This window comes from Coregonus clupeaformis, chromosome 25 (assembly GCF_020615455.1).
Source record: "Coregonus clupeaformis isolate EN_2021a chromosome 25, ASM2061545v1, whole genome shotgun sequence".
Taxonomy (NCBI): domain Eukaryota; kingdom Metazoa; phylum Chordata; class Actinopteri; order Salmoniformes; family Salmonidae; genus Coregonus; species Coregonus clupeaformis.
Window position 1 is genome coordinate 870,180 of NC_059216.1, and position 18,557 is coordinate 888,736.

Below are 18,557 nucleotides of genomic sequence, written 5' to 3' on the forward strand. Positions count from 1 at the left end.
GGTGCCATAACGTGGTTATAGTGTGTATTCAGGTGGCTGGTAAATCTCGCTATAGGCTTGAGACAGATGCTTTTAAGCAGCTTGACCCAGGTGTTCTACAGTGGATATAACATGTTATAAGGTAACACAGAGGTTGGTCTCACCATAGCCTTGAGCCAGGTGCAGAGTGTGGGGGGGAGGCGTGCCAGCAGCTCCATGGCGGGCTGGGTCTGGGTCTGGGTGTGGAGCAGGGAGTAGCTAAGCCTCTGGCCTGTTAGAACCAACAGCTGGGAACCCAACACGTCCTTATCCTCCACCTCCAACATCACCTGACAACACACACACCGGCAGGCTTCAGTTACGTAATGTATTTTGTGTGAGTGATCATATTAATTGTGTGTATAAAGTTACTTGTCATTAAATATGACAAGTAACATGAGTGTACGAATATGTACAGTGCCTTCGGAAAGTATTCAGACCCCTTGACCTTTTCCACATTTTGTTACGTTATTCTTACTCTAAAATGGATTAAATTTTAATACAATTCCTCAGCAATCTACACACAATACCCCAAAATGACAAAGCAAAAACAGGGTTTTAGAAATTTTTGCCAATTTATAAAAAAACAAAAACAGATACCTTATTTACATAAGTATTCAGACCCTTTGCTATGAGACTCGAAGTTGAGCTCAGGTGCATCCTGTTTCCATTGATCATCCTTGATGTATCTACAACTTGATTGGAGTCCACGTGTGGTAAATTCAATTGATTGGACATGATTTGGAAAGGCACACACCTCTCTATATGTCTGCTAAATGACGTAAATGTAAATGTATATAAAGGTCCCAGAGTTGACAGTGCATGTCAGCGCAAAAACCAAGCCATGAGGTCGAATGAATTGTCCGTAGAGCTCAGAGACAGGATTGTGTTGAGGCACAGATCGTAGGAAGGGTACCAAAACATTTCTGCAGCATTGAAGGTCCCCAAGAACACAGTGGCCTCCATCATTCTTAAATGGAAGAAGTTTAGAACCACCAAGCCTCTTCCTAGAGCTGGCCGCCCTGCCAAACTGAACAATCGGGGGAGAAGGGCCTTGGTCAGGGAGGTGACCAAGAACCTGATGGTTACTCTGACAGAGCTTGTAGCGTCATACCCAAGAAGACTTGATGCTGTAATCGCTGCCAAAGGTGCTTCAACAAAGTACTGAGTAAAGGGTCTGAATACTTATGTAAATGTCATACTTCAGTTTTTAATTTTTTATAAATTAGCAACAATTTCTAAAAAACAGTTTTTGCTTTGTCATTATGGGGTATTGATGAGGGGAAAAAACAATTTAATCAATTTTAGAATAAGGCTGTAATGTAACAAAATGTGGAAACGGGTAAGGGGTCTGAATACTTTCCGAATACACTGTACACATCGGATAGTTTATTAGGTATACCACCTGTTCACGAAAATGGATCGCTCCTACAGACCGTGAGTCACGTGGCCGTGGCTTGTTATATAAAGCAGGCAGACAGGCATCGAGGCATTCAGTTACTGTTCTATTGAACGTTAGAATGGACTAAACGAGTGACCTAAGCGGCTTTGAGCATGGTATGATTGTCAGTGTCAGGCGTGCCGAATCCAGTATCTCAGAAACGGCCGCCCAGGTTTACCGCGAATGGTGCGACAGACAAAACAAATCCAGTCAGCAGCAGTCCTTTGGGTGAAAACAGCTTGTTGATGAGAGAGATCGAAGGAGAATGGCAAGAACCGTGCAAGCTGGCGGGCCACAAACAGACAAATAACTGCGCAGTACATCAGTGGAGTGCAGAACGGCATCGGAACGCACAACTCCTCAATCCTTTTCACGGATGGGCTATTGCAGCAGACAACCACACCAGGTTCCACTCCTATAAGCTAAAATCAAGAAGAAGCGGCTCCAGTGGACATTCGATCACCAACACTGGACGGCAGGTAGCTTAGTGGTTAAGAGCGTTGTGCCAGTAACGAAAGGTCGCTGGTTCTAATCCCCGAGCCGACTAGGTGAAAAATCTGTCGATGTGCCCTTGAGCAAGGCACTTAACCCTAATTGCTCCTGTAAGTCGCTCTGGATAAGAGCGTCTGCTAAATGACTAAAATGGAAAAGGAAAATTGAGGAGTGGTAAAACATCGCCTGGAACATGACAGCGAGTTCAGTTTACTTGAGTGACCTGCACAGTCCCCAGACCTCAACCCAATAGAGCATCTTTGGGATGAGATGGAATGGGCTGTTCGCAGCATGAATGTACCAACGTCCAATCTGCAGCAACTGCGTGATGCCATCGCGTCAGCATGGACCAAAATCCATGTGGAACATTTCCAACACCTTGTAGAATGCCCCGAAGAATTCAGTCTGTTCTGAAGGAAAAGAGGGTTCCGACCCGTTAGTAGATGGGTGTACCTAATAAACCGGCCCGTGAGTGTATGTTATATGTGTTCGTATGTGTTCATATCAGTTTCTATCCAGTTACCAGCAGATGTGTATTGAGGGACTTGTTGGTGTTTATGACTACCTACCTGCTCTGCCCGGGGGTCCAGGCCCTGGTTGTACAGCTCACACACCAGATGTCTGCGCAGGAGGTCTGGGTTGACCTGCAGCAGGAGCCCCAGGTCCAGACACAGAGAGGGCCACGTCTTGTCCCCTGACCCAGACCCAGGGCCCGGCCGAGTGGATGCAGGAGCCTCCCCCGCCTCCCTCTGGGTCGTCACCCAGCCTGTCAACACCCTGAGCAGAAACTCCTGTCTGAGGGAGACCAGGCCATGGTCCATGTCTCCACTGGGCATCAGCTGGATGGACGACAGCTCTCTGAAGAAGGCATTCTTACCCTGGAAGAAGGAAAGACTTGCAGTGAGTATAGTGTAGGTCAGTGTTTCCCAACCCTTTCCTCGGGCCCCCCCAGACGTTTCAAATTTTTGTTTTAACCCTAAACTGGCACCCCTGATTCAATTAGTCAACTAATCATCAAGCCTGTGACTAATTGAAACAGGTGTGCCAGTTTAGGGTTAAAACAAACATGTGAAACGTCTGGGTGGGGTCAGAGGAGAGGGTTGGGAAACCCTGCTGTAGGTGTTATGCATGTGTGTACTCTTTGGTTTATGCCACGTGCTTGTCTCACCTTGCTGTCGAACAGGCTGAGTGGTTTGACCCTGAGACTGAAGGTCATAGCAGTGTGGAGTAGAGAGGCCAGGAGACAGTGGTGTTGTACAAGGGGGTAGTGAACTCCCTTCTGCTCCAGGGCTAACTCTGCTATGGAGGCAGGTCCCTCTGCTCTCCCCCACACCTCCTCCACACACAGCTCTGGAGGATTCACCTCTTCTACCCCCGAGTCTGCCTGGAGGAGAGGGGGAGAGGGGTTCAGAGTAACCAAGGACCAGCCTCACTTGCCAGTATCACTATAAAATCAACCAAAGTGCAGTCTATCTGTGCATCTACAGATGCTTTAGTTCAAAAGTTATTTTTCAAAATCCCTGTGCTGCAGTAATGGTACATCGTTACTGTGACAAACTCTCTTGCATGGTGACGTGCACTTATATCCACTTTGCATGCAGCACATGCTTTTTACCTGTGCTACAGCGCAGGGAAACATTTTAATCTGCCCAACCGTATGCATCCATCCATCTTTTTTGATCCGTACCTCCATCAGAATCTGTAGCAGCTGAACACAGGAACCCAGGAATGATGTCATGGCGCAGTCTCCCATTCCCACATCCTGAATACATACACAGACAGACGTTATATACCGTTATGTACACATCTATTCACAGCCAAAACAAAGTCCCAATCAGAGAGGCAGACATGTAGCTGTAAGGCTGAATAGGGCAGGGCTGCTCACCCGTCGACACAGGCGGTCCTTAGGGGCCTTCCCCACCTATGAAGAGGAAACACAAACAGACGATCAGTTTGAGCATTATAATGAGAATCATGATCAGAATCATGATCAGGACGCACCGGGGACCGATGCGTATCGGTGAATCGTTACATCCCTACAGAATATGTTTGTATGTGAGAGTTCTGATGAACATATTCTGTAGGGATGTAACGATTCACCAATATTCAAAGGTCCCCGGTTCAAATGTTTAAGATAAGACTGTATCGGTCCGCAGGACCCCAAACCGATCCAAATGTAGCGTGAATCAGTCAGAAAATTGATTCAAACGTTACGAATCTCCAGTTCACTAACATTTTTGGCTCATATTACTTTATTTCTACCTCTCCTTCAGTGTCGAGCGTGTAACTGTGTTGACAGTCATTGATCGACAGTCATTGATCAACAAGTCAACAACTCCAGGCAATATCAGTAGCCTAGTCAAGCTGTGCATTGTCAAGCTGTGTTCAGCACTCAAATGTTTGTAAAATGGCTTGCGCAATATTAGGCTTTATTAGTTCAGTAACAAGTTCAACCAATGTAATTTCACGGTTATTGTTATCAAAGGCGCTGTTGAAAAGTTTGTTTTACCGGATTAAAGTAGCCTAAACTACCGCTGGAGACAACTCTGATCTGGCTTTGTGGACTAAACTCACACTCCTTGGTGAAGGAAGATTCTGATGACTCCACAAACGGAGTGGAGCAGAGACCAGGCTTTGTGGAACCTAGCACCAACTACATCGATTCGCCAAGGTCAATACTTCAAATAAATGTAATTATCGATCGCCTACCTTGTACCTATGTTTGCCTTTCTTTGTTTGCTGAAATACATACATTTTCAATAAACGTTAATTAAATACAACCACCGACTTTTTCCTTGTTGAGATTCAATTGGCACATGCGCTGAGTTGCCATCTTAGAGCAACAGCAATGAGCAAACAGTCAGTGGTTGTTTTTGATGAAAGTTTATTGAAAAAGTATGGATTTTGGCAAACAAAGACAGGTAACTACAGAGGACAAACACAGATACAAGGTAGACGTTTCATAATTTACATTTCTTTGAAGTATTGACCTTGGGTGAATCAATGTAGTCGGAGCTAGATTCCACAACACCTGGGCTCTGCTCCACTCGGTTGGTGAGTCATCAGAAACTTCCTTCACAATAGAGTGGAGTTTAGTCTAGTAATCTGGCTATAGCCTACTTGCTGGTTGGGGCGTAGGCTACATTAGATTTTATTTTGATTGTTCAGGTTCAGCAATAGTTTGTGTAGTTTTGCTTTAAAACAGTGTATATGGTCATTTTTAGATATACAGGGTAAAGATGATAATTTCATAACGAGGACTGAAATCATGTTTGCTACTTGCACTGCATGGGTGAAGCAGGAGGAGAAAAAAGTAACTCCATAAAAACTTCCAAAACGGTCTAAACCATTCGATTTGGAGACGGGGTGAAATCCAAAAAGTTATGCTATTTATTCATTTTAAAGATGAATATTGATACATTACTAGCTCAAACACTTTGAATCTGCAAAAATTACAAATTAATTAGTGGGTGATGGTGAATTCAGATCAAAAAGCAAACATTGCCCCCCCTTATCTGATAGTGGGATGGTAGATGCCCAGTCTCCTTTATGGCTTAGCTCAGATGCCTACATACAGTGAGGGAAAAAAGTATTTGATCCCCTGGTGATTTTGTACGTTTACCCACTGACAAAGACATGATCAGTCTATAATTTTAATGGTAGGTTTATTTGAACAGTGAGAGACAGAATAACAACAAAAAAATCCAGAAAAACGCATGTCAAAATGTTTATAAATTGATTTGCATTTTAATGAGGGAAATAAGTATTTGACCTCTCTGCAAAACATGACTTAGTACTTGGTGGCAAAGCCCTTGTTGGCAATCAGAGGTCAGACGTTTCTTGTAGTTGGCCACCAGGTTTGCACACATCTCAGGAGGGATTTTGTCCCACTCCTCTTTGCAGATCTTCTCCAAGTCATTAAGGTTTCGAGGCTGACGTTTGGCAATTCAAACCTTCAGCTCCCTCCACAGATTTTCTATGGGATTAAGGTCTGGAGACTGGCTAGGCCACTCCAGGACCTTAATGTGCTTCTTCTTGAGCCACTCCTTTGTTGCCTTGGCCGTGTGTTTTGGGTCATTGTCATGCTGGAATACCCATCCACAACCCATTTTCAATGCCCTGGCTGAGGGAAGGAGGTTCTCACCCAAGATTTGACGGTACATGGCCCCGTCCATCGTCCCTTTGATGCGGTGAAGTTGTCCTGTCCCCTTAGCAGAAAAACACCCCCAAAGAATAATGTTTCCACCTCCATGTTTGATGGTGGGGATGGTGTTCTTGGGGTCATAGGCAGCATTCCTCCTCCTCCAAACACGGCGAGTTGAGTTGATGCCAAAGACCTCGATTTTGGTCTCATCTGACCACAACACTTTCATCCAGTTCTCCTCTGAATCATTCAGATGTTCATTGGCAAACTTCAGACGGGCCTGTATATGTGCTTTCTTGAGCAGGGGGACCTTGTGGGCGCTGCAGGATTTCAGTCCTTCACGGAGTAGTGTGTTACCAATTGTTTTCTTGGTGACTATGGTCCCAGCTGCCTTGAGATCATTGACAAGATCCTCCCGTGTAGTTCTGGGCTGATTCCTCACCGTTCTCATGATCATTGCAACTCCACGAGGTGAGATCTTGCATGGAGCCCCAGGCCGAGGGAGATTGACAGTTATTTTGTGTTTCTTCCATTTGCGAATAATCACACCAACTGTTGTCACCTTCTCACCAAGCTGCTTGGCGATGGTCTACAATCTTGTCCCTGACATCCTTGGAGAGCTCTTTGGTCTTGGCCATGGTGGAGAGTTTGGAATCTGATTGATTGATTGCTTCTGTGGACAGGTGTCTTTTATAATAAACCTACCATTAAAATGATAGACTGATAATTTCTTTGTCAGTGGGCAAACGTACAAAATCAGCAGGGGATCAAATACTTTTTTTCCCCTCACTGTACACCAGACATACTGTATATACTGAACAAAAATATATACGCAACATGTAAAGTGTTGGTCCGATGAGCTGAAATAAAAGATCCCAGAAATGTTTCATACACAAACAAAGCTTATTTTTCTCAATTGTTGTGCACAAATGTACCTCCCTGTTAATGAGCATATCTCCTTTGCCAAGATAATCCATCCACCTGACAGGTGTGGCATATCAAGAAGCTGATTAAACAAAATTATCATTACACAGGTGCAACAAAAGGCCACTTTAAAATGTGCAGTTTTGTCACACAACACAATGTCACAGATGCAATTGGCATGCTGACTGCAGGAATGTCCGTCCACCAGAATGTAATGTTAATTTCTCTACCATAAGCCACCTCCAACATCATTTTACAGAATTTGGTAATACGTCCAACCGGGCTCACAACCGCAGACACGTGTAACCATGCCAGCCCAGGACCTCCACGTCCGGCTTCTTCGTTTGAGGCCAGCCACCCAGACAGCTGATGAAACTGTGGGTTTGCACAACCGAAGAATCATGTGCGTGCTCGTAGTCCTCACCAGGGTCTTGACCTGATTGCAGTTTGTCGTCGTAACCGACTTCAGTGGACAAATGCTCCCCTTCGATGGCCACTGGCACACTGAAAAGCTCTTCATGGATTAATTGGGCTCCCGAGTGGCGCAGCGGTCTATGGCACTGCGTCGCAGTGCTTGAGGCATCACTACAGACTCCCTGGTTCAATTCCAGGCTGTATCACAACCGGCCGTGATTGGGAGTCCCATAGTGCAGCGCACAATAGGCTCAGCGTCGTCCGGGTTTGGCCGGTGTAGGCCGTCGTTGTAAATAAGAATTTGTTCTTAACTGACTTGCCTAGTTAAATCAAAAATCAAAAATAAATCCCGGATTCAACTGTACCGGGCAGATGGCAGTTGTGTGGGTGAGCAGTTTACTGATGTCAACGTTGTGAACAGAGTGCCCCATGGTGTCAATGGGGTTATGGTATGGGCAGGCATAAGCTACGGACAACGAACACAATTGCATTTTATCGATGTCAATTTGAATGGACAGAGATACCATGATGAGTTGAGGCCCATTGTTGTGCCATTCATCCGCTGACATCACCTCATGCTTCAGCATGAAAATGCATGGTCCCATGTCGCAAGGATCTGTACACAGGTCTTGGAAGCTGAAAATGAGCATGTTTGGGATGCTCTGATTTGATATGTACGACAGCGTGTTCCAGTTCCCGCCAACATCCAGAAACTTTGCACAGCCATCGAAGAGGAGTGGGACAAAATTCCACAGGCCACAATCAAAAGCCTGATCAACTCTATGCGAAGGAGATGTGTTGCGCCACATGAAGCAAATGGTGGTCACACCAGATACTGACTGATTTTCTGATCCACGGCCCTAACTTTATTTTTATGTACACTATATATATATACAAAGTATGTGGACACCCCTTCAAATGATTGGATTAGGCCATTTCAGCCACACCCGTTGCTGACAGGTGTATAAAATCAAGGACACAGCCATGCAATCTCCATAGACAAACATTGGCAGTAGAATGGCCTTACTGAAGAGCTCAGTGACTTTTCAACGTGACATCATCATAGGATGCTACCTTTCTAGTTCATAAAATTTCTGCCCTGCTAGAGCTGCCCCGGTCAACTGTAAGTGCTGTTATTGTGAAGTGGAAACATCTAGGAGCAACAACGGCTCAGCCGCGAATTGGTAGGCCACACAAGCTCACAGAATGGGACCGCCGACTGCTGACTTCCAAACTGCCTCTGGAAGCAATGTCAGCATAATAACTATTTGTCAGGGGCTTCATGAAATGGGTTTCCATGGCCGAGCAGCCGCACACAAGCCTAAGACTACCATGCGCAATGCCAAGCTTCGGCTGGAGTGGTGTAAAGCTTGCCACAATTGGACTCTGGAGCAGTGGAAACGAGTTCTCTGGAGTGATGAATCACGCTTCACCATCTGGCAGTCCGATGGACTAATCTGGGTTTGGCGGATGCCAGGAGAACACTACCTGCCCAAATGCATAGTGCCAACTGTAAAGTTTGGTGGAGGAGGAATAATGGTCTGGGGCTGTTTTTCATGGTTCGGGATAGGCCCCTTAGTCCCAGTGAAGTGAAATCTTAACACTACAGTGGCACAAAGTTTGGGGAAGGCCCTTTCCTGTTTCAGCATGACAATGCCCCCGTGCAGAAAGCGAGGTCCATACCGAAATTGTTTGTCAAGATCGGTGTGGAAGAACTTGTCTGGCCTGCACAGAGCCCTGACCTCAACTCCATCGAACACCTTTGGGATGAATTGGAACGCCGACTGCGAGCCAGGCCTAATCGCCCAACATCAGTGCCTGACCTCACTAATGCTCTTATGGCTGAATGGAAGCAAGTCCCCGCATCAATGTTCCAACATCTAGTGGGAAACCCTCCCAGAAGAGTGGAGGTTGTTATAGCAGCAAAGTGGGGACCAACTCCATATTAATGTCCGTGATTTTGGAATGAGATGTTCGACGAGGTGGTGTACTTTTGGTCATGTAGTGTATCTGTGACAAACAGATGCATATCTGTATTCCCAGTCATGAGAAATCCATAGATTAGGGCCTAATTTATTTATTTCCATTGACTGATTTCCTTATATGAACTGTAACTCAGTAAAGTCTTTGTTGCATGTTGCGTTTATAGTTTTGTTCATAATTTACACACACACACACAAAGAGAGAGAGAAGTCAGCTCAGACAGATCCAGCTCAGAGGCCCAGCTCATGAGATCCATCAGCAGCAGATTTTAATTTAGACTGGAAAATTAATGTTTATGCAACAAATGTTAGTGCCTCGAACCGAATCGCATCGATTCATTTCAAACTAAAACGTATCGTTCCTGTATCGTATCGGAGCCCATGTATCTAGATACATATTGAATCGTGTTGAAAGGGAAAGATGCACATCCCTAATATTCTGTTCACCTTCTCCATAAGGAAAGCAGCAGCTGAGAAACGTTTAACGATGAACGTGTTCCACATCATTGAAGAGATGCCTGCAGGAGAAAGAGAGTCATCTTATAGCACAAACGAAGGGACACACTGAAGACACACTGAGTGAATATTGCATAAGATGAAGTATAGTCTCACCCAGTTGGATGTGAGGACTTGAGACTAGCTTCAGGTGTTCCACCGCCCAACACAGAAACCTTCCCTCCTACAGAGAGAGAGAGAGAGACAACAAAACATTTAATTGTACACCTCAACCTGTCGGTATATAGTTAAGTGATAATGCCAGAGAAACCGGTGTTTGGTGGATATATTGGCACAGGTGTTGTTAGGCCCGAGACGAAGTCCTCCAAACACTGGCTTCAGGGGCATTGTCACTTTTATATACTAGGTTACCAACATATTCAAATAATGATTGACATATTTTCATTACTATTTCATCCTTCCACGAGATATAGTCCTGACACAAATCTAGGGTTGTTAACCAAGCCGGCTGGTCGTTCGTTCTATCGGTTCGGTTGCCAGAGACGTGACCCAGTCGTTAAGTCTTTTTGTTCCGTATCTATGGATGCAACCCAGTCTTTCATTCTAAATGTTATATTGCCATACTAGCTGGCAACGTTCTTATCCCTTGCTTGCTAGCTAGTCAACTACGGCTAATTTACAGTCACGTCAAACAGTACACCCAGATTAACAACAAAGTAACTGCATTTGCATTTGTTTAAGCTGTTATCTAGTGCCATTTATTTGGATACATCCATAACAGTGAGCTAATGATGCGCGATTTCATGATTAATGATTTCGACTGGCTGAGAAAAGCTGCCTGCCTGTCTGTCTCCTCCCGACACGTTCATTACTATGTGACAGCTGGACATCAAATTTGAATATTGAAACAATGTTGCAAATGTCGGAAAGACAGACAGCAAGGTTTATACAAATCTCTGCTGTTGAAAACAAAATGTTAGTCTAAAAGAAATGTGAGATAATGTCTAGATGCTTTTTATAGTAGAGACCAAGTTTATACATTGCTGGGCTGATGAGACAGTGGATTGTGCAGTCAGATGGAACAGAGTAAATCAATAAGTGCATCAACGATGTCGTCCCCACGGTGACCGTACGTACATATCCCAACCAGAAGCCAAAGGCTAGAGCTAATGTTATTTTATTGTGTTACTTTTTATTAAATTTTTTTACTTTCGTTTATTTAGTACATATTTTCTTAACTCAATTTCTTGAACTGCATTGTTGATTAAGGGCTTGTAAGTAAGCATTTCACGGTAAGGTCTACACCTGTTGTATTCGGCGCATGTGACAAATCAAATTTGATTTGATTTGAAATAGGCATTTTAACATCATAGATTTAGCCTGTTGTAACTTGTGGAATAGACTCTGGCTGGAATGCGGTTTTAACCGATCACCATTCAGGATTAGACCCACCCGATGTATGGATGTGCGTGTCTGTGTGTGTGCATAGTTGTGTATGGATGTAAGTGTGTGTCTCTAGGTGTGTAAGGATGAGAGTGTGTGTGTATAGATGTGAAGGTCTGTGTGCCGGTACTGTATGGAGCCCCACCTCTGGGTCTTTGTTCCACTGCACCACGTACTCCCAGCAGCAGTGAGCAAACAGCAGGTCAGGAGAGAGGGAGTCTGGGAAACGCTGGCACACAGACACCAGCAGCTCTGGAGGAACACACACTTTAATACAACAGCAACAACAAACACATTTCCCTATGGGGGAATCAGGTTAGTGACCACAGGAGTACCCACTCACCTGATGCCCTGTTAAAGTCTACATCCTTCTGCCTCTTCCCTCCCTCCCCCTGCTCTGGCTGGTTGGGCTGTTCCATGCTCTTGGCCTCCCCCCTCCTCTGCAGCATGTCCTTCAGCCGCTCAGGGGCCAAGTCCTGCCTGAACACCCACTTAGCCACACTGTCTGCTATACCACCTGAGAGTGAATGAAGGGGAGAGAGAGCGCGTAGGTAATCACTGATCAACTGTATATGTGATTGTATTGGTGAAAGCAAAGTTTCACTTCATCACTCTCACCAATCCCAACCCTCTCAGATCTGAGATTCCTTCAGGGATTATGGACTTTTTATTTCTCATAGTATGTATCCAGTACCTCGGCCCCCCTCCAGCAGGGCTTTGACTGAGCAGTGTGGTGTGGCGCCCCCTGGTGTTCCCTGAGGAGGAGGCACACACAGCAGCGTCTGCAGGGACAACACGTCCTCCAGCTGTCTCACACACACCGCCCACTGTTCCAGCTCCAACGACACCGCCTCCCACTCCGACTGGAACTGATACACACACACACACAAAGAATCAGTGACGAAGCACACATATCAGTGTGTGTGTGTTCACCTTTTTCTTTGCCAGAGCTAGCTGATTATATGTGTGTGTGGTGTGTGGTGTGTGTGTTTGTGACCTTGGTTTCGGCCAGGCTGGTGATGTTAGCCTTAGCAGCGCATTGAGCCACTATTGCAGCCAACAGGGCGGCAGCAGCACTGTGGGACTGGACACATGCAGACCGCACCTGCTGCCACCAGGGGGAGACACACTGCATGTCCCACGACTCCTCCACCGCACCTACGGAGAGGAGGAAGAAACACAGACGTCTACAGAAGTCAATGGGAGTCTACCCACCTACCATCTAACCACAAGCCAACTGCTAACTCAATGTCATCACAGCACAGACCACATTGGAAATAAGATGTGCTCACACACCTTTCATGGAGCTAAGGGCAGTGAGCAATGTGTGTAGGTGTCTGACAGCCTCTGGTTTCTTCAATACTTCCTTCTCTCTGTGCAGCCATACAGTCAGCAGCAAAGACTGAAGGAAAACACACACACACACACACACACGGACAGACACACACACACACGGACAGACAACATGCATGAGTTACATTTCATTCTATTTCAAAACGGTCTATTCTTCCTCCCATACCCAAATCAACCCTTCCTTGAATCGTCTTCCTCTCATTCCTCCACCACCTCACCCTCCCTCCCTCCTCCCTCCCTCCTCCCTCCCTCCTCTCCTCACCAGTAGTTGCTGTGGGCTGATGCCGGTCTCCTGCAGTGTGTTACAGACTTTCTGTAGAGGGCTCTCTCCTGTCAGACAGCCCCAGAACAGAAAGCTCCCTACAGGGGAAAAAACAACACACACACAGACTAACCTCTAACACACTTATAGGTAATCGTGTGTGTGTGTGTGTGTCTTTGTGTGTTGTGTGTGTGTTCATTCTACCCAGCTGTGTCCAGTCGTCGTCGGGCCCTGGCACTACCCTGATCTCCTCTCCCTCACACTCCATCTGGGACAGGAAGCTCCGGACAGGAAGTGATGCGTCGGGGGAGTCCTGGGCGAATGAGACGGAGGGGCAGGAGCCGGACGTGAGCTCTGTGTAGCGCTGCAGGGTAGGGTAGACACGGGCCAGCTCCTCCTCTATACCTGCAATATCCGTCTAGAAAGGAGGATGTGGAACGAGAGAGAAAAAAGAAGAGTGGTTTAAGATTCCAAATTGGTGAGTGTTGTTGGCAACTCAGCATTGGACTGCCGTTAACTGCTCTGAATGTAGCTAGTTAATTCAGTGTCAGACTGCTGTACAACCAGGTTCACCAAGTCTGTGTGTGTGTGTGTCTGTTTAGTGTGTGTCTGTTTAGTGTTTGTTATACTCACAGGTTCAGTGTGTGTGTCTGTGGTGGCCTCCCCAGGAGAGTGGAGCTGTTGGATGTCTGTGTAGAGCTGCAGCAATTTCAGCTGGGAGGAACACAACTGGAAAAACACCTCATCTACCGCCTCAGGGTCTGCAGGGACAACACACACAGGCATTAACCCACACACACAGGCAACACACACAGGCATTAACCCACACACACAGGCAACACATACAGGCATTAACCCACACACAGAGGCATTAAGACACATATTTGTACACAAACATGTACATGGTTTTGATATTAATTATCAATAGATATCCAGAATACACGGTACCTTGCCCTTTGAGACTGGCCAGTAAGACTCGGGTGATGTTGGTCAGACAGGACACTGGAGCATTCTTATTGGCTAGCAGAGACTCCAGGGCCTAAAGGGCAGGACATAGGGCAGTAAGTAGTAGTACACCACATTCCCTGGGTGTGCTGACCCCACTATGTGGCTTGCAAAAGTATTCACCCCCTTGGCATTTTTCCTACTCTGTTGCCTGGTTTGTATCATTTGACTAACACAACATGCCTACCACTTTGAAGATGCAAAATATTTTTTTGTGTGAAACAAACAAGAAATAAGACAAAAAACAGAACTTGAGCGTGCATAACTATTCATCCCCCCAAAGTCAATACTTTGTAGAGCCACCTTTTGCAGCAATTACAGCTGCAAGTCTCTTGGGGTATATCGCTATAAGCTTGGCACATCTGGCCACTGGGACTTTTGCCCATTCTTCAAGGCAAAACTGCTCCAGCTCCTTCAAGTTGGATGGGTTCCGCTGGTGTACAGCAATCTTTAAGTCATACCACAGATTCTCAATTGGATTGAGGTCTGGGCTTTGACTAGGCCATTCCAAGACATTTAAATGTTTCCCCTTAAACCACTCGTGTGTGCTTTAGCAGTATGCTTAGGGTCATTGTCCTGCTGGAAGGTGAACCTCCGTCTCAGTCTCAAATCTCTGGAAGACTGAAACAGGTTTCCCTCAAGAATTTCCCTGTATTTAGCGCCATCCATCATTCCTTCAATTCTGACCAGTTTCCCAGTCCCTGCCGAAAAACATCCCCACAGCATGATGCTGCCACCACCATGCTTCACTGTGGGGATGGTGTTCTCGGGGTGATAAGAGGTGTTGGGTTTGCGCCAGACATAGCGTTTTCCTTGATGGCCAAAAAGCTCAATTTTAGTCTCATCTGACCAGAGTACCTTCTTCCATATGTTTGAGGAGTCTCCCCCTTTTGGCAAACACCAAACGTGTTTGCTTATTTTTTTCTTTAAGCCATGGCTTTTTTCTGCCCACTCTTCCATAAAGCTCAGCTCTGTGGAGTGTACGGCTTAAAGTGGTCCTATGGACAGATACTCCAATCTCCGCTGTGGAGCTTTGCAGCTCCTTGAGGGTTATCTTTGGTCTCTTTGTTGCCTCTGATTAATGCCCTCCTTGCCTGGTCCGTGAGTTTTGGTAGGCGGCCCTCTCTTGCCAGGTTTGTTGTGGTGCCATATTATTTCCATTTTTTAATAATGGATTTAAATGGCGCTCCGTGGGATGTTCAAAGTTTCAGCTATTTTTTTTTTTATAAGCCAACCCTGATCTGTACTTCTCCACAACTTTGTCCCTGACCTGTTTGGAGAGCCGCTTGCTTGGTGGTGCCCCTTGCTTAGTGGTGTTGCAGACTCTGGGGCCTTTCAGAACATGTGACACTTAAATAAAGTCCACCTGTGTGCAATCTAACTAATTATGTGACTTCTGAAGGTAATTGGTTGCACCAGATCTTATTTAGGGGCTTCATAGCAAAGGGGGTGAATACAGTAATTGTTTTCATTCCAATTCAACAATTTGGACTATTTTGTGTATGTCCATTACATGAAATGCAAATAAAAATCCATTTAAATTACAGGTTGTAATGCAACAAAATACTTTTGCAAGGCACTGTATGTATGTGTGTGTGTGTGTGACCTGTTTCTTAACGGCAGGGTGTTTGATGTCCAGCAGTACACTCTGGGCCTCGCTCTCCAGGATATCTGTGGAGAGAAGGTCAAAGGTAAGAAAGAGCTCTTCTCGTTTGCCCTGTTCAAATACTTCTGGAAAGGATATCCTTCCATCGCTTCATTTCCCCCTCCATTTCTGTCATACCTGGTTCCACCTCTCTGCTCTTCAATAGTGTGGTCAGTCTCTTCAGCAGGTGCATGTCCTTCGCCCTCTCACTCTTCTTATCACTGACACAGGGAACATAATCATTACGTCCCTTTGGCAAAACTACACAGGCTGTGTATGTGTAGAATCTTTCACAATCCAATAATTGTACTCCTGATATTCCCAAGATGTCCCAACTGTACTACGAAGTGTGTGTGTTAGTGTGAGAAGTCACCTGAGGGCCAGATGGAAGGGAACAGTGACAGTGCGTAGTGCTCCAGTAGCAGGGTCGAACAGACACACCTGCTGTGTGTGGAGCAGCCAGCCCTGACTGGTCACACTGTTCACCCCCATCAGCCGGTAGCCTGCATACAGCAACCTGACACATACACACATAGGAGAGAAGGAAATGGTTACTGGTTAGAATAGTTCAAATGCTTTAGAAACATACGATCAGAACTGAGTGTGTGTGTTTTTGTGTGTGTATGTACCTGCAGTGTTTCCCTACAGTGAAGGCTCCTACTCTGGGCCCCTGCTGTGTGCCCCAAACCTCCAGGATGCCTCTCCTGGGGGCATAGATGACCAGGAACTGGGCGTGGCGCCGTGGGAGGGGCGCAGAGGGTGAGGACTCACGCTCGCCCCGCCCCTCAGACACCTGTACCCAACCCAGCTGGGCGTCCCGGTAGCCTTTGGGAGGGAACACACAGAAATAGGTTATTATAACTAGATATATAACTAAGGCCTTTTTCCAAGTCAAAAACTAGACCCTACTCAACATTAGCTGTCTTTATACTAAACCAGATCATTCATTTACTGATGAGTAGGGCTGTGATGATACCAGTATCGTCATATTTTTTCCATGAAAAAATGAAAACACAAACAGACCAAACTCTTTGGTCCTTTAAAAACCTGCTGTATGTAAAATATTGTGTGCTATAGCTTGGAAAATAAATACATGTAACTCTGGATGACAACAGAATGATGTTTGTTTCCAACATTAGGTCTGTTTTCCTAAAGAATTGAAATCCGCTTCATGTTTTGTTTCCTTGCTTTTCTCTCTCTCACCCTTCCACATGCGGATCGCTATGCCTCTCCCCACGTCAAGCAGAGTGACCCTGCCGAAGTCGTCCGTGACCCCAGCCAGAGTGTTACAAGGGGACAGACAGATTGACTCCCCGTGACGCCGTGAGTCTGGGAGACCAAACCTGAGGACGGGACACGAGAGGGAGGACAGGGTGAAGTTGGGCTACGCAATCAGTTAAGTGACAAATGTAAAAAAAAAAATATATATATATATATAGTGGCTAATTGATTCATTTGCAAGTGATAAGATAACTTGGCAATTTCACTGCGTAGATTGCGTGTGCAGAACAAACAGTTTCCTAGTTCTTCTGATAAGAGTCTCCTGTAGCTCAGTTGGTAGAGCATGGCGCTTGCAACGCCAGGGTTGTGGGTTCGATTCCCACGGGGGGCCAGTATGAAAAATGTATGCACTCACTAACTGTAAGTCGCTCTGGATAAGAGCGTCTGCTAAATGACTAAAATGTAAATGTAAGAGTCACCTGACTGCCAGGGGCGTGGCCGGCTCCACCTTGGGCTTCTGTTTCTGAGTTGGCTCCTCCTCACTCTGTTTCTTCCAGCCTAGCCACCCACTGACAACGAGAGCGAAAGAGAGGAGAGATGAGAGGGTAGAGAAAGGGTACAGAAAGAAAGAAGCAATGCAGAAGAAAGAGAGTGAGAAGAGGGAAGGGAGAGGACATACAGAGTTATAATGAATTAGTTGTCAGGAAAGAGAGGCTATATCACTGTATTGATTTAGCTGCTTTGTGTCCTGTGTGGCTGTAGCAGTGGTAGTGCATGGCTCAGTGAAGGCCCCAGCCGTGTCAACACACCCACACACCTCAGGGAATACTCACTGTGATTAAAGGGAGTAGGAGGCAAAGATACTGACAATTGGGAGAATACTCATACATACACTGCCTTCGGAAAGTATTCAGACCCCTTGACTTTTTCCACATTTTGTTACATTACAGCCTTATTCTAAAATAGATGAAATTGTTTTTTCCCCCTCAGCAATCTACACACAATACCCAATAATAACAATGCAAAAACCGTTTTTTTTTGTGTGCAAATCTATAAAATAAAAATAAAAACAGATACCTTATTTACATGAGTATTCAGACCCTTTGCTATGAGACTCGGAATTGAGCTCAGGTGCATCCTGTTTCCATTGATCATCCTTGAGATGTTTCTACAACTTGATTAGAGTCCACCTGTGGTAAATTCAATTGATTGGACATGATTTGGAAAGGCATACACCTGTCTATATAAGGTCCCACAGTTGACAGTGCATGTCAGAGCAAAAACCAAGCCATGAGGTCGAAGGAATTGTCCGTAGAGGTCCGAGACAGGATTGTGTCGAGGCACAGATCTGGGGAAGGGTACCAAAATTGTTCTGCAGCATTGAAGGTCCCCAAGAACACAGTGGCCTCCATCATTCTTCAATGGAAGAAGTTTGGAACCACCAAGAAGACTCTTCCTAGAGCTGGCCGCCCGGCCAAACTGAGCAATCGGGGGAGAAGGGCCTTGGTCAGGGAGGTGACCAAGAACCCGATGGTCAAACTGACAGAGCTTTAGAGTTTTTCTGTGGAGATGGGAGAACCTTCCAGAAGGACAACCATCTCTGCAGCACTCCACCAAATCAGGCCTTTATGGTAGAGTGGCCAGAGGGAAGCCACTCCTCAGTAAAAGGCACATGACAGCCTGCTTGGAGTTTGCCAAAAGGCACCTAAAGACTCTCAGACCATGAGAAACAAGATTCTCTGGTCTGATGAAACAAA

The 18,557-nt window shown here is 45.8% G+C and overlaps 1 protein-coding gene across 4 annotated transcripts in view; it reads right to left on the reverse strand.

Moving 5' to 3' along the window:
* Positions 1-18,557, reverse strand: part of LOC121539142 (rab3 GTPase-activating protein non-catalytic subunit) — a 39,396-nt gene that overhangs the window by 1,089 nt on the left and 19,750 nt on the right. The window contains exons 12-33 of one of the 4 annotated variants that reach the window (XM_041847418.2): positions 17,280-17,369; positions 16,783-16,922; positions 16,209-16,404; positions 15,953-16,096; positions 15,718-15,800; positions 15,541-15,605; positions 13,878-13,968; positions 13,563-13,690; positions 13,134-13,347; positions 12,930-13,027; positions 12,611-12,716; positions 12,312-12,472; positions 12,009-12,183; positions 11,658-11,831; positions 11,460-11,566; positions 10,028-10,094; positions 9,863-9,933; positions 3,837-3,872; positions 3,567-3,713; positions 3,120-3,335; positions 2,521-2,829; positions 144-308 (exon numbers count right to left, since the gene is read on the reverse strand). In XM_041847418.2, coding sequence (XP_041703352.1) covers positions 144-308; positions 2,521-2,829; positions 3,120-3,335; positions 3,567-3,713; positions 3,837-3,872; positions 9,863-9,933; positions 10,028-10,094; positions 11,460-11,566; positions 11,658-11,831; positions 12,009-12,183; positions 12,312-12,472; positions 12,611-12,716; positions 12,930-13,027; positions 13,134-13,347; positions 13,563-13,690; positions 13,878-13,968; positions 15,541-15,605; positions 15,718-15,800; positions 15,953-16,096; positions 16,209-16,404; positions 16,783-16,922; positions 17,280-17,369 — 2,983 coding nt within the window. Of the gene's footprint in view, positions 1-143; positions 309-2,520; positions 2,830-3,119; positions 3,336-3,566; positions 3,714-3,836; positions 3,873-9,862; positions 9,934-10,027; positions 10,095-11,459; positions 11,567-11,657; positions 11,832-12,008; positions 12,184-12,311; positions 12,473-12,610; positions 12,717-12,929; positions 13,058-13,133; positions 13,348-13,562; positions 13,691-13,877; positions 13,969-15,540; positions 15,606-15,717; positions 15,801-15,952; positions 16,097-16,208; positions 16,405-16,782; positions 16,923-17,279; positions 17,370-18,557 lie in introns of all 4 variants that reach the window. The other 3 variants (XM_041847417.2, XM_041847419.2, XM_041847420.2) reach the window with 3 other exon arrangements.